Here is a 14,232-nt window from a genome sequence, read left to right on the forward strand (position 1 = left end):
CTCAAGAAGGAAACGGTAAAGGAGGTTGATAAGCTTGAGCACCAGAAAAATTTTTCTACCCAGACAGAGACCATGTCGTGAGGATTGAATTCTCACATCGTGATGACGGTATTTTAGCAACATTTTTTTTCGTTGATTTTCGTTCGCTTTTTATGTGGTTCGGGCTGCTTTGTCTCTTCTTCCATGGGCTCCAAGAACTCACAAATAGTGTCTTCTTCAGTAGCGATGGCCATGACATGTGGTTGCAGTTTATTATCAGGATTTTTAGTAGGTAATCGTTCGTTAACCAATGTGGTTAATTGCTCGAGCTGAGCTTCAATATTTTTGATGGATGCTTGATGATTTCTAATGGTAGCTTCAATTGCATCGTGACATTTTCAGACGCTTTCATGAATCTATGAAGCATTGACTCCAAGTCCACCTTTTTCTCGGGTGGTGTTTGCTCCTTTTGGTAAAAGCCCCAACCAATTTGCCCATATTTCTCTTCTTTTTGCTTTTTATACTCATCATATGGAAACTATTCCTTCTTTGGCTTCTTCCAATCTCCATCATAGCGATCTGCACTTGAGTAGTAATCTTGAGCTTTCCTATTCCCATTTCCGTCCAAATGGCAATCTTTTGTCAAATATGGCCCATCGCAATTTTCACAACCCATGTATTGTCTGTATGGATTGGTCCATCTTAGTCATTCTTCTATCCATGCTACTCAACATTTCCAAAATCACCGCCATATATTCCGAAGCACCATTCACGATCCCCTTAGCTCCATCATTACGAGGTTTGTGATATTCCCATGAATGCTTTGAAAATTCTTCCATTAGTTCTTTAACTTAAGTGGGATTCTTCTTTGTTAAAGGTCCTTGAGAATCAAGGAGTTGGCTTGTCATGATGTTCACCCCATCATAGAATATCGAGACATCTTGTTGCTCGTTTAGATCATTTTGGGGACAATTTCTTATTAACCCTTTGTATCTCTCCCAAGCCTCATACAACGACTCCCCCACTTGTTGCTCGAAATTTGCTATGGCCTTTATGAGTTTAGAAACTTTTGATGGTGGGCAAAAGTGTTGGAGGAACTCTTCATGCATCTCTGCCCAAGTGGTGATTGAACCTGGTGAAAGTGCCTTCAACCAATATTTTTTTGCTCCTTTAAAAGTAATCGGAAGCATTCTTAACAAGATTGTCTCTCGTGGTACATTAGGAATGTTGAAATAGTCAGCAATGTCATTAACTTCATCGAGGGGCTTGTATGTATCTTCATGATCTTTTTCAGAAAATGGAATATCCTTTAGTGTGGAAAGGATGTGTCCCTTAAGCTCGAAGGTAGCAGTAACGTGAATTGCGAGTTGCACAAGTCCTGGACCGGTGTCCTCTCGTTTTCTTTTCTTGTATGCCTCCATCGTCATGCTAGCAATGTCCGTCATGATGCTTTTTGGCTCGCTTTCGGGTTCACTACTTTTTTCTGTTTCTGTTTCTATTTTGGGCTTGTAACCAGCTTCCTTCTTGTTAGAAGTTATTTCAAAGCATTCGAATGTGCTTTCATTTTTCAGGATGTTGCTTGATACTCCTACGTTCTTGTCCTTCTTTTAATGAAAAGTTGAATCTAGATCTTCAAGTGGTGGTGTCAATGGTGTGTTTGATCTGCGGGCCATATACTACTGAAACAAAAAACAAAAATAAAAATGTAAAAACGAAATAAAACCTGAAATATCAGAGCTCACGTCGTGAGTTCAATATTTCAGGAAAAAAAACTAATGCTAAAAATTAACTTTTTGCAGGTTTTACCTCACAAAAGGATCGATTAACCTAAAACAATTAAATTAAAAACTAAAATAGCCGTTCCCCGACAACGGCACTAAAAACTTGATAAACGTAATATTATACTGTAACATCCCCCTCTGGCATGTATCACAATATTGTTCGCTTTGGGCCACTCGGCACGAGGACTTCCCAGGGGGTCACCCATCCTGGTACTACTCCCGCCTGAGCACGCTTAACTGTAGAGTTCTTATGGGATCTGCTGCTCTCACGGCTTTAAAACGCGTTGTGATAGGGAAGGTATCCACACCCCTTATAAAGAATGTTTAGTTCTCCTTCCCAGCCGATGTGGGATCAGATCTAACCCACTTCACCCCCCATTGTCGAACACATCGACACGTGCCCTGGCTCTGATACCATTTGTAACATCCCCTTCTGGCACATATCACAATATTGTCCGCTTTGGGCGACTCGGCACGAGGACTTCCCAGGGGGTCACCCATCCTGGTACTACTCCCGCCCGAGCACGCTTAACTGCAGAGTTCTTATAAGATCTGCTGCCCTCACGGCTTTAAAACGCGTTGTGATAGGGAAGGTATCCCCACCCCTTATAAGGAATGCTTAGTTCTCCTTCCCAGCCGATGTGGGATCAGATCTAACCCACTTTCACCCCCCCCCCCCATTATAGGGTTCGACGTCCCCGTCGAACACATCGACACGTGCCCTGGCTCTGATACCATTTGTAACATCCCCTTCTGGCATGTATCACAATATTGTCCGCTTTGGACCACCCGGAAGCGTAAATAGTGAATTTACGATAGAACGAGACTTAGCCTTAGCGATCTAAACGAAAGTCGTAGAACACGTTAAACTAAGAACATCGATAAAAAGAACGCCCAAATCTGACTTCGTATGAAGAAGTTATGATTTTTCGAAGTTTCGGACTAGCAGTGTACAGCCCGAAATTCGAATATTAGATCGAGTGATTTTTAACCGACACGACCTAAACAGGAATCGAATATCTCGTTATGAGTAGCGTAACGAGAAAAAGATGGGCGAAAACGGACGTCGGATGAAGAAGTTATGAGAATTTAACGGACCAATCCTGTCTCGGCCTGTTAATAATATAAAATTTAAAATCGAGCCAAATTTAGCTGACGGAGTCTAAGCGAAAGTTGTAGAGTACGTTCCCACCTTCGCGTGGATATAAAGAACGTCAAAAACGGAGCTCGTATGCGAAAGTTACGATTTTTAGAAGTCGAGAGTGAAATTTGCGAAGTCTGTTGCTAAATCGATGACGTGGCATGATCTGGACCGTTGCTTGCTGATCACGCCTCGCATCCGATGGTCGCCACGAAGCCTCGTTTTACGCCCAGCGTCCGAAGCTCAGTACGCGCTGCGTACAGCTGCCACCCTCGGTCCACAAGCAGCCGCGTAGCTCCAGCTGATGTCCGACGCGTGTCTCGTACGAAGCCATCTGGTAGCCCAATGCGAACTACGCCCAGCGTACCTCGGAACTACGCCCAGCGTAACCGAGGCTGCTGAGGCTATAAATAGATGCGAAGATTGCCAAGCAAAACACACCATTTCCTTTCTCTCTCTAGATTTATTTCTCTCTCTAGGGTTTCTAACCCCCCCCCCCCCCTAAGCCCTAGTTAAACCCCTTAGCTCCCGAGGGAAGCCCCGAGGCTCCCGGATTCCCGAGAAAAAGAGCCTTTCGGTTTCGAAACGCTGCTCCAATTAAGTTCCGGTTTTCGATAAAATTCGCTGTAAGTGTGCTACGCTTACGCAATTTTTAATATAACTTTCAAATAATTATAGGAATGTTATTAGGTCCTTTAAAATAATTATTTGGGCTATTATTATGAGTTATATTGAGTGTTATTAACGCTTGTATAATAATAAAAGCCAGACTATTAATTTGTCGCGGTTATCGTTAGACTAAACCCTAGTGGTATTGATACTAGGTTTTATCGAAGGAAAGTTGTTTTGAGAGTATCGAAGCGCTGCTCGAGTGCTGAGTCACCACCTTTCAGGTGAGTGCATGGTCCCTTTCATCTTACACATAGATATGAAGTATTTTATATAAACTACGTGATATGTGTGCATATTAATAGAATACTTGCTGTCTATGCTGGATGAACGTTTTATACATGTTTTAAAGGATTTAAACTGTATACGTATTTTATATATACAAATATGTTGGGTATGACATGGGTAGATGAATGATGAGAGATAAGAGATGATGTGAGTATACATTGGCAGCTATAGACTTAGTGCCTATGGGACGAACACCGGTAGCTATGGACTTAGTACCTGTTAGACGTTGGTAGCTATGGATTTACTACCTGTTACGAATTGGTAGCTATGGACTTAGTACCTATTAGTTAGACGCTGGTAGCTATGGATTTAGTACCTGTTAGGAATTGGTAGCTACGGACTTAGTACCTATTAAACACGGGTAGCTATGGATTTAGTACTCGATGAGTAGACTATAGCAGCTATGGAATTAGTGCTTTACGAACGAACATCGACAGCTATGGATTTAGTGCCAGTCCTATAACCCTGGAAGTAAGGGACTTCGGGATAAACGAACGCAGGATAGATGACTCTTAGGATAAATCCTTAAGAGTAAAGAAGATAATGGGGATGGGTAATTGGGTTGATTGTTTGATTATTTAAACATAATAATTATATTATTGTGGGTTGAAAACCCTATGTACTCACCAGGTTTCCCAACCTGACCCACTCAGTTTATTTATATCACAGGTGTTGATATGAAGTCACATTACACTGAGAGATTTAAAAAGATGTAGATCACTAGTGTAAATAAATGTAAGTTCTGTTTATGCTTATGTTTATGTATTAACGATGACATCCCAAACGTTTTGAAATGAATAAAATACGTTTCTTCGAAAATGTTTTAATAACGTATTTATCATGTTTTTCTGGGAACAAATTCCGCAACATTTTTATTAAAAGAAGAACTCTGATTTTTATAAAGCATAAACAAAAATCGGTCTTTTCTGGCCATGAAAATGGGGATGTCACATATACCCACTAGTTTTAGCAACTATTTAATTAACTATTACGACAACGGCAGTGGACCTACTCGCAAATAATATAGCAAAATTAGTCGGGTATCAAACTCACGGAACAGATTTAGTCTACTAAGCATGCAATAATTAAAAAGGGGTTTTATTTGATTTTTCAAGATCAGAAAAACTTAATCACTTAACTAAAACCGGTTTTAATCAATATACTAAAAACACTTTCGTTTAGTCCGAATTCACCTTTTTCCTATGGTTAGTTACTAATTATGGATTATTAAAGTTGGTTACCAATTATTATGTAATTAGCAATTTGAGTCCAAATTTACAAATATTTTTGCTAATTCATGTACTACCATGTATGGTCATACCCAACCAAACATATAATTAGTTATTAATTATAGATGGGTTGTGTAAGATTTATTAGGGCAAACACAATTATGGTCACAATTGTGTTCTCCAACACAACTAAATTTGTTACTTTTATTACTTATCTAAGATGTGGTCAATCCTAGCTCTAGCAATTTAATAGTCACAAAATCACTAGGTGAATAAGTTCATGTAATTTAATGGTCACTAAGCTACACTTAACTTGAATTAAAGCAACAAAGTCACAAACTTTAACATGCAAGGTAATGATAATCAAACACAAGCACAAAACCAACTTATAAAATCCATAAATTAATAAGCTAAGCCATAGATTCAAGGTTTCATCTAGCTAAATGAAAGCAAATGAGTTTATCTACTCATGAATGAAAGCAAAAGCCCAAGTTCAAAAGAAATCGACATGACTAAAGTAAATCAAAATGATGTGATGATTTGTTCTTCAATTTCTTAATCTTCAAGCAATTTCTCCTTCAAAGGTATGTTTTGTGAACTTCTCTGATCTCTAAAATCGAATATCTTAGACTATCTCTCTTCAAAAAATCTCTCTTAATCGATAATGCAAAAGGCTTTATATAGTTTTGGAAAATAGATGGTTCATGTCATGAGATAGGGTCTAACGTCGTGAACTAGGTGTCTATCTGTATCCAACAAGGATTTTGACTTCCCGCGTAGTAATCTTCTATAATTTCACACATCACGTCGTGACTTTGAGTTGTCACGTTGTGAACGTGACATCGTTTTTTCAGCAAAAAGTTTCTTCTTTTAAGCTTCAATCCTCCAGAGTTCCAATCCTTGTCATTTCTGGTCCGTATTCTTCAAGAGTGTCTTTATTGGCTGCAAAATACAATTTAATTCAATAAGTATCAACTATCTTTGCAATTAACCAAAATATTACTTAAATTGTATTAAATTATTGACTAAATTATTGCCTAAATATGGCAATATCATAACCAAACTACATACAAAGCCTGAGGTAAATATTCAAAATCAATTTCCACAAATCGGAACCTACATCACTGGAAGGGAAATGGGATAGGGTTGCATACAAAGTCATCATCGGAGAGATGGCATTCCATCATCTCCGTTTGTCCGTGTCACCACATCGACCATCTCTCCCATCTTCCTATGCGGACAACTATTGTTCACAAAGGAATCAGAGAGGAGAACGTGGGAAGTCACTTGAGATAACCGACATTGGTGATGGTTTGGTGATTGAAGAGGGAGAGGTGAACAATGACAAAAACATGGACGACACTGTAACAAGTGATGGTGGAGATTAGCCGTGGATACGGTTGATTGACTAATTTCAAGTTAGGTTTCAATATTTAGAATAAAATAAAAGAAGATAGTTTCTAATTTTTAATTTGATAAAAATAGAAAAAGCCATGATGCTAAATATAATCGGTGAAACCGAAAATAAATTGGGTCATTCCCTAATTTAGTAGGTAAAATGACATTTTAAGGATCTATTATGCAAAAATAAAAATAACTTCAATGACCAATCCGAGACAAAGCCAAAACTTTGTTGTGCTACAATATCATTTTCCCTTTTGGTTTAGTCAAATCAATCTCCTTAACCGGTAATACTAACAAGTAATGCATGTTATTCTTTTAGAATGACTTCAAGAAGGAATCAAAGATTAATCATACAATAGAAAGATTTGGAATCGAGTTCAACGACAAGTATATTTGCCAAGAATTGCATTCTTACGATAATACATCACATTTTCGTAAAAATAATTGGAATGAAAGTGATTATTTGGACCATTGAATAAGATAAAATGTATTTGTTCGCTAATTATATATATTTAAGAATGCTATTTTTTAAGAATTTTATTCATTTTTTATGACATCCTGTTAGAATATGTATAACTATATTAACGTGTATAATGTTATTAGCTCGTAAGAATACGTATGAATTTGTATTTCAGTTCGGATGTATATAAATATATAAGAATGTTGTGATTATTCCAATGGGGTTCTGGAATTTTATTATTCTTCAATAATATTATGATAGAATAACATTATAACAGAACATCATTTTAACTAAATAACATTCCGATGAAATAAATTTGGTTATGCTTTCAAATTACGTTAGAATTGAAAATGAATTAATTAAAAAAATCATATTTTTTAAATCGATGTCGGGCCGGGCCCAAGGCCGGGTGGGACTCGATTCCGGGCGGAGCCCGATGAAGGGCGGGGGCCCAATATGTGTTTATTATGTATGTTATGTGGTATTTTGGGGAACTCAATAAGCTTTGTGTTAATAGTTTTCTGTTTATGTTTCAGGTACTTCTCGTTCAAAAGAGAAGAGTCTTGGATGATTGCAGAGCACACACCACTTTATTCTGCATTTTGTGACTTACTCTGATATTTTGTGATGTAGTAATATACTTTGGTCTATCTTGGATGTATGATAATGTTTTGGATTACCATTTTATTAAATTAAAAATGAAATTTTTAGGTCTTATTTTTGGGACGTTACACTTACACACCTCACTCTATTAATAACCAGGTCATTTTATATAACTTAATCCATAAAGATCTTTCTTTTGTATACATAAGTACCATTTGTATTGTATAAGGTATGTCCTTTTTTATGCATCATACACTTAACTAATTCACAAGATTTACTTTATTTGCTATATAGAGATGTTAGTTCCTCTAATTCAATGCAAATAACTTAATCTATTAAGCCATAACTTTCAATTTGATCAATTAAGAATTCATAAATTTAGGGTTTCTTCTCCAATTCCAACTCCTTCACCAAATATATAAACATGACATAGAGTTTTTATAAGCTTATTACAATCATTAAAACACTTAATCCATTACAATTTTTCGAATTTATCATCTAGGGTTTCACTAAAGCTTTCAATTTCACCCAATTCTTAACAATCCATATGAGGAGAAGAAAGTTTCTTACCTTAATCCACCAAAGTGAAGGTTAAATCCTTGAAATTAGTAGGTTATCAGACCTCGCCGGTTCTTACTAAGTGAAATCGCCCCTTTGCTTGGTGTTTTTGGAGTGAAAGATGTAAAATAACCGACTTGTTGTTGATTTTATTTTTTTTTATGTTGACATTGGGAACGCATCACGGTATTTTGCTTGATGCATCGGGGTTTGTGTCCTTCGCGACACTTTCTTATCCGATCACTCCAAAATCGTCATAAATAATATATAGCAATCTACTTTTAACCGCGTCGCGGTAATCCCCTTTCACATCGCTGTTATCCCAAAGTACGTTGCCACTACTGTTCAATTTATGTAACTCAAATTACCATTTCCAAAAATCGTGTCGTGGTCCACCCAACCTGCACCGCGTTTATAAGAAAATGTGTTTTTATACATATTTGAACATATGGCTGCTAATACTTATATGTTTATCCTACAAAACACATTTTAACTTGGGGGATATATAATATTTTTATCACAACTCTACATATAAATATAAATACACTAGACGAATTCCCGCGTGTTGCGCAGCGAAGCTTAAAAATATATTGTTAAAATATTGAAAAGTATATATGTTTAAAATGTTTATGTTATTGACATTAACTTTGAGATAATATTTTTACACTTCCATTAAATAAAAAAAATTTAAAATAATAAATTAATTTTTAAGACATAAATAATATTTATATAATATAATAAAAACCGAATTCTTTTAAAGGCAATTATATCACATGTATCTTCTAATGTTTAAGGCCAATAAGTGTCAAATCACATACACTACACTTTTACACTACATTGTCACTTCATTTTTTTCCTTCACCTCATAAAACTTGGATGAAGAAAAATACTAGTCATACCACACTTTGCCATTTCATTTTTTCCTTGCACGATATTAATCATGCCACGTTTTACCATATTTTTATTTTGTTTTTTATTTTTATTTTTTTAATTGAATAAAATGTAATTATATAAAATTAATAAAACGAAAATACTTCATTAATTAAACAAAATGCATACTAAATTAAGAAAAACATAATTGAAACATAGTTGAATAATATGTGACGTCTAATCATCATCGTTCGCCACATTATCATAATTATCGCCCGAATTTCCTTCAAACATTTCTGATTCATCATATGTATCGTCGAACAATTACTCTTTAATAAAATCGTAGACAACAGGATGCGTTCAAGCATTGAATAAGTGTTCCACCAAATCAACGTGAAAGTTGTGGTGCCCAACTCAGTCGTATACTTCCCGTATGTTTGTCATGTACCCCGTCGTACCAATATCAACTCCTTCGACCTTTGGTAAATTTTCATTTTCATTGTAGCAGAAAATAGCCTTCCCCTCATCTTCTAAATCATATTATGCAATATTATACATGCGTACACGAGGCTACTTATTCTTCCGCGCTTCATAGATCGTGTTGATACGGTGAGTATCTGCAAACGTCTCTTTAGAACACTAAATGCTCGCTTGATACCTTCCTTGCAGATTCTTGAGTCGCCTTAAATTTTAATCGTTTGTCATCATCTGGACATGAGTATGATTTCACAAATACTGCTAACACAGGATATATTCCATCAGTAAGGTAATACCCATGTTTGTATAATGTCTCATTTACTTGAAACGACACATCATACGATTTCCCTAGGTAGATGTCGTTGAATATTGACGATTGGTCTAGAATATTGATGTCTTTGTTGTTTCCCGATGTACTGAAAAATGCATTCCACATCCAAAGGTTATATGATGTCACTGCTTCTAAAATTATTGTGGGCTGCTTTTGATTACCTTATATAAACGGATTGCGCCACACATTAGGGCATATTGACCACCCCCAATACATACAATCAAGAATACCAAGCATTCCAGGGAACTCATACTTGTTTTCATGTGCTATATATAGTTGGTGGATGTTGCTAATTATAGACTTGCATAAACAGTGACCACGATAAGAATAATCACAGCTTTAGCAAACATGTATACACAATCTCGTGTCGTTCAATCTGACATCCTCAAAAACTCATCCGATGATCCTGGTCCCATGCCGAATGCTAGTTGACGAATTTCAAGTGTACATTTTTGAATTGTGGAGAAATCTTACTTACCTCTTCCATCAACTTGTTGCCGAAAATATGGAAATCGATTTTGTAAATCATCAACAATGTGTAAAAAGAATATCTTACTAATCCAGAACAGACACATGAATTTTTCCGCATACTTGCATCATCGACAATGTAGTCGTTCACAAGTTGGTTGTGCCCAACTTCATAATTGCTCTGTAAAGGAGGATTTCTTGTTTTTGGGCGCGAACTTTCTCCTTCATTTTCTTGCAAATAAGCAAGTGTTATGCGCATGACGTCCCCGATAAACTCTGTTTCCCACAACACCAACATATCAGATGAAGTGGACGAATATGAAGACATTTTGAAATAAAGTTTTTGTAAAGTATAAAGAGAGTTTTGTGTTTGTTGTGTGATTTTAAAATGAAAAATAGATGTTAATTTATAGGAAAATTAATAAAAGTCAATAAAAATATCCAACGATACAATTCCAATGGTCAAAAAAGAGAAACTCGTTGTTGTAAAAGCATCTCGTGCGGCAAAAGATACAACAGTTTTCTAAAGAGGTTAGTAGGGTATTTCTTTCACACCGTAATGTCAACTCACATACTGCGGTGTGCAACACTTGATGCATCATTGAGTCTAAAAACCTTTATGATATATTTTTTTTTCTTCTGTTTGAACCATCATATATCTGATTTTACTTGAATTAATGTTTGGTGACCATTTTATGATAATTTGTTTTCATTAAAATCGTAATATAACAATTTGTTTTTATTCAAATGTCTATTAAGACAAATATATTCATGATATAAAATGGTCAGGAAACATCAATTTTATAAAATATAAGTAAATTAGTCAATTTAGGTAAATGGAGAACATGAAAATATTTTAATAAGTGAATAAATAATACCTCAATGTATCATTTGGGGTCTAAAAAAGCCTTATCAAATAGAGATTTCTTATTATAATTGAATTGTTAATATGATATATAAGGATCGTTATTCCAAAGAGTATTTTCTGAAAAAAACAATTTATAAAGTTTTCTAATTTATAAACAAAATATATTTAGGAGAAATTAATGATTTCATGAACATTGAATATTGTATATGTTATTTTAAGAAATTTCAAAATTCCTATATACCCAATCACGTGACCTCCACACTGGTTCACCCAATCCACGTCGCCCGTATCAGAATCTTTACAAACCCAGTAAACCCCCACGTAAGACGACACGTCAACAGTATCAACCTCCCCTAAAAATATCTTAGATGTGTGCCCCACCTCTTCTTAAGTTTAGACCACATAAACTAAATCCCAAAATAATTTAAATTTAAGTGCCTCCATGTCGCGACACGTGTTGCTATTAATGGCCACAAGCTACACCCATTGGAAATTCCTTTGCTTTATTCCCCTACTAAAGACATATTCACCCCTTCACGTTCAAACTTTATATATGTCGAAACTCTTTAACAATAATCTAATTTTTATAATCAATTATAGTAGATAATTTAAGATTTTATATTTCATTCTAGTAAGAGAAAATATCAATAGGATTAAATATTAGTATATGTAATTATGGTTTGTTTTTCTTCTAATTATGAAGTAAATATGTTTTTTTTATACAAAATACATAATCATATTTACGTTATAAAATTATACATTTTACATGTAAGTCATTTAATGTTGAAATATATTTTTGGTTAATAATAAATATTAATTTAGGGTCAAGTCAAAATTAAAGTTTAAATAAAAAATTTAAATGTAATTCTCATGATCACCATATATTAAATAAAAAAACATTATTACATATTGAAGCTTTAAAACGTATTTGGATTATTCTTTTAAGGTGTATAAGTTGATGTTTATATTAATAAAAAAAAGGTTATAATATTATCGCATAAATATGCAAAAAATAAAATTAAAACAATGTTTAAATTGTTAAAAGTTAAAACATTATTACATGATATAAGCATCTAGTTTTGCATACTTTGCTTCATTAAAAAAATATATAGATATTTTTTAAAAAAATATTCTATTATTTAAATCATTTTAAGTAAAAGGTTGTTGTAAAACTAACCTATAAATATTAATAACAACATATTTTTGCATAACATATTTTAATGAAATGAAAATATGCACGATTGTTAATTAATTTGGATGGCATTTTCGTTATTTCAACGGAAAGCCAGGGTGGTTTCAACAGGTGAAAGCAAAAGTTGTTCATTTCTGCTGTTGTATATCGTACTACTCGATACTCATCATCCATTTCTTTCCTTTCTTCGCTTTCGCTTGCCAAAGGGTTTCTGGTGAAGTTTGTTGTTTTAGAGAGAGAAAACTTCTAGTTCTAGAGAGAGAAATTCAGAGATCTGGTTGGCTGTTGAAGAAGATGAAGAGATGTGAGCTTTGTAAATCTTTCGCCACGATATACTGCGAATCAGACCAAGCTAGTTTGTGCTGGCGCTGTGATGCAAAGGTTCATTCGGCCAATTTTCTTGTAGCTAAGCATTCGAGGTGTCTTTTGTGTCATTCATGCCAGTCTCCGACGCGGTGGAGCGCATCCGGTGAGAAACTCGCGCCTGCAACGGTGTCGATCTGCGACAGGTGTGTCGTTGACGATGATGGAACTGGTACGGATGCTGATGATGATTACGACGGAGACGAAGATGAGACGGATTTAGACGATAAAGAGATTAGAGATGTTAATCAGATGGTAGCTTGGTCATCTACGCCGCCTCCATCGGCATCCAGTTCCTCCGGCAGCGTGGAGAACTTTAGGGTTGCGGATAGAGGCGTTTCAATGAAGCGACAACGTCAGAATGTCGCAGATCTTTCGTTCGAGGTATGAAAACATTTTTCCGTTGTACCTAATTTTAAATTTAATTGTAGTCATTGAAAAAGTGCTTATGATGAAACGGTGATATTGTTTGAACTTCAACAAATTGTGAAAAGATTTACACGAATATTGTTCAGATTCTACCCTAAATCTTTTTAGCTAGTTTGTAGATGAACTCTCGAAATCAGACGATAATAAACGTTGATAATTTGTTGGTTTTTGAAATCAGGTTGACCTCAACTGTTCATTACGGCAAATAAAACACCAGAAACGGTCGTCTACGGTGACGCAACCGGCCATCGGAGGTGATGAAGCAGTACGGATTCACTCATTGCCGTCGAGATCAGAATCGAGCGTGAGTATAATCTCCGGCGATAATGAGTCTGCCACCGCCGTTGAAAAGAGTGAAGCAACGAGAGCCGTTGGATTCGACTTAAATTCATCTCCGTGGTTGTAACGATTGTGTGTCCGTTTGTAAGTAGAGTAGTAGACGATCAAAATCCCCATCGGTAGATAGCTTGATTGCTTCATATTCATCACCATCTTTATTCTAGTGGTTGAAATCACAACATCAATGGCTTCTTTGAGATTCACATCACCATGGTTTTTATTTGGTTTGATATTAGTATAATTTCGCATTTGAAAGACAAACTTCTTTGTTTTTTAATTCATATTCAAGCTACCTATAAAATTTAAATTTACTGATGTTGTGTCACGCCTACCACACAATCTCCTATAATTTTTTTTAAAGTTATTTTTATTTAGATATTAATATTTTATTTTATTAATAATTAGTCAATCTGTTTAATTAAATTAAAAAACAGAAAATAAATATTTTTTTTTATAGAGAAGTTAGTAATTATTAAAAATTTCTAAATAAAACAATTATAGAATGTTAGATCATCTTCAAAGTCCAACACTCCTCAAAACTCTTTTTTTTTTCTCATTCTTATTGTACCCCATTTTTATTATCATTCTTCTTGACAAAACTGCACAAATGGTCCCTGTGGTTAGCTGAAAATTGTCATTTTGGTTCAAAAAGATTTGGACTAGCACCACAGGTCCAAACTTTTCATTTTGTTGCGAGTTTGGTCCAGTTTTCTATTAACTTTTTCATAATGACTATTTTACCCTTGGTACTCCTTTTTCTATTTTTTTTATTTTTTTAAATGT

General features: G+C 35.1%; 1 protein-coding gene and 1 non-coding gene across 2 annotated transcripts; both read left to right on the plus strand.

Moving 5' to 3' along the window:
• The first annotated feature begins 933 nt into the window (after nt 1-933).
• Nucleotides 934-1,040, plus strand: LOC145103559 (small nucleolar RNA R71). Its single transcript, XR_013706643.1, has one exon. It is a non-coding gene; the product is annotated as a small nucleolar RNA R71 (small nucleolar RNA).
• An 11,427-nt stretch (nt 1,041-12,467) lies between these two features.
• LOC145102349 (uncharacterized) lies at nt 12,468-13,652 on the plus strand. Its single transcript, XM_079039736.1, has 2 exons — nt 12,468-13,065; nt 13,289-13,652. The coding sequence occupies exons 1-2, from the start codon at nt 12,613-12,615 to the stop codon at nt 13,514-13,516; spliced, it is 681 nt and encodes a 226-aa protein (XP_078895862.1). The 5' UTR covers nt 12,468-12,612; the 3' UTR covers nt 13,517-13,652.
• The last annotated feature ends 580 nt before the right edge of the window (nt 13,653-14,232 follow it).

Source organism: Lactuca serriola, chromosome 4 (genome assembly GCF_051521515.1).
Source record: "Lactuca serriola cultivar US96UC23 chromosome 4, Lser_US96UC23_V15, whole genome shotgun sequence".
Classification (NCBI taxonomy): Eukaryota; Viridiplantae; Streptophyta; class Magnoliopsida; order Asterales; family Asteraceae; genus Lactuca; species Lactuca serriola.

What these genes read in the sequence shown, in the direction of transcription:
- LOC145102349 (XM_079039736.1), top strand. Translation starts at nt 12,613, where the DNA reads ATGAAGAGATGTGAGCTTTGTAAATCTTTCGCCACGATATACTGCGAA. An exon ending in TCGCAGATCTTTCGTTCGAG is followed by an intron (nt 13,066 to 13,288) that starts GTATGAAAACAT and finishes TTTTGAAATCAG; the next exon opens with GTTGACCTCAACTGTTCATT.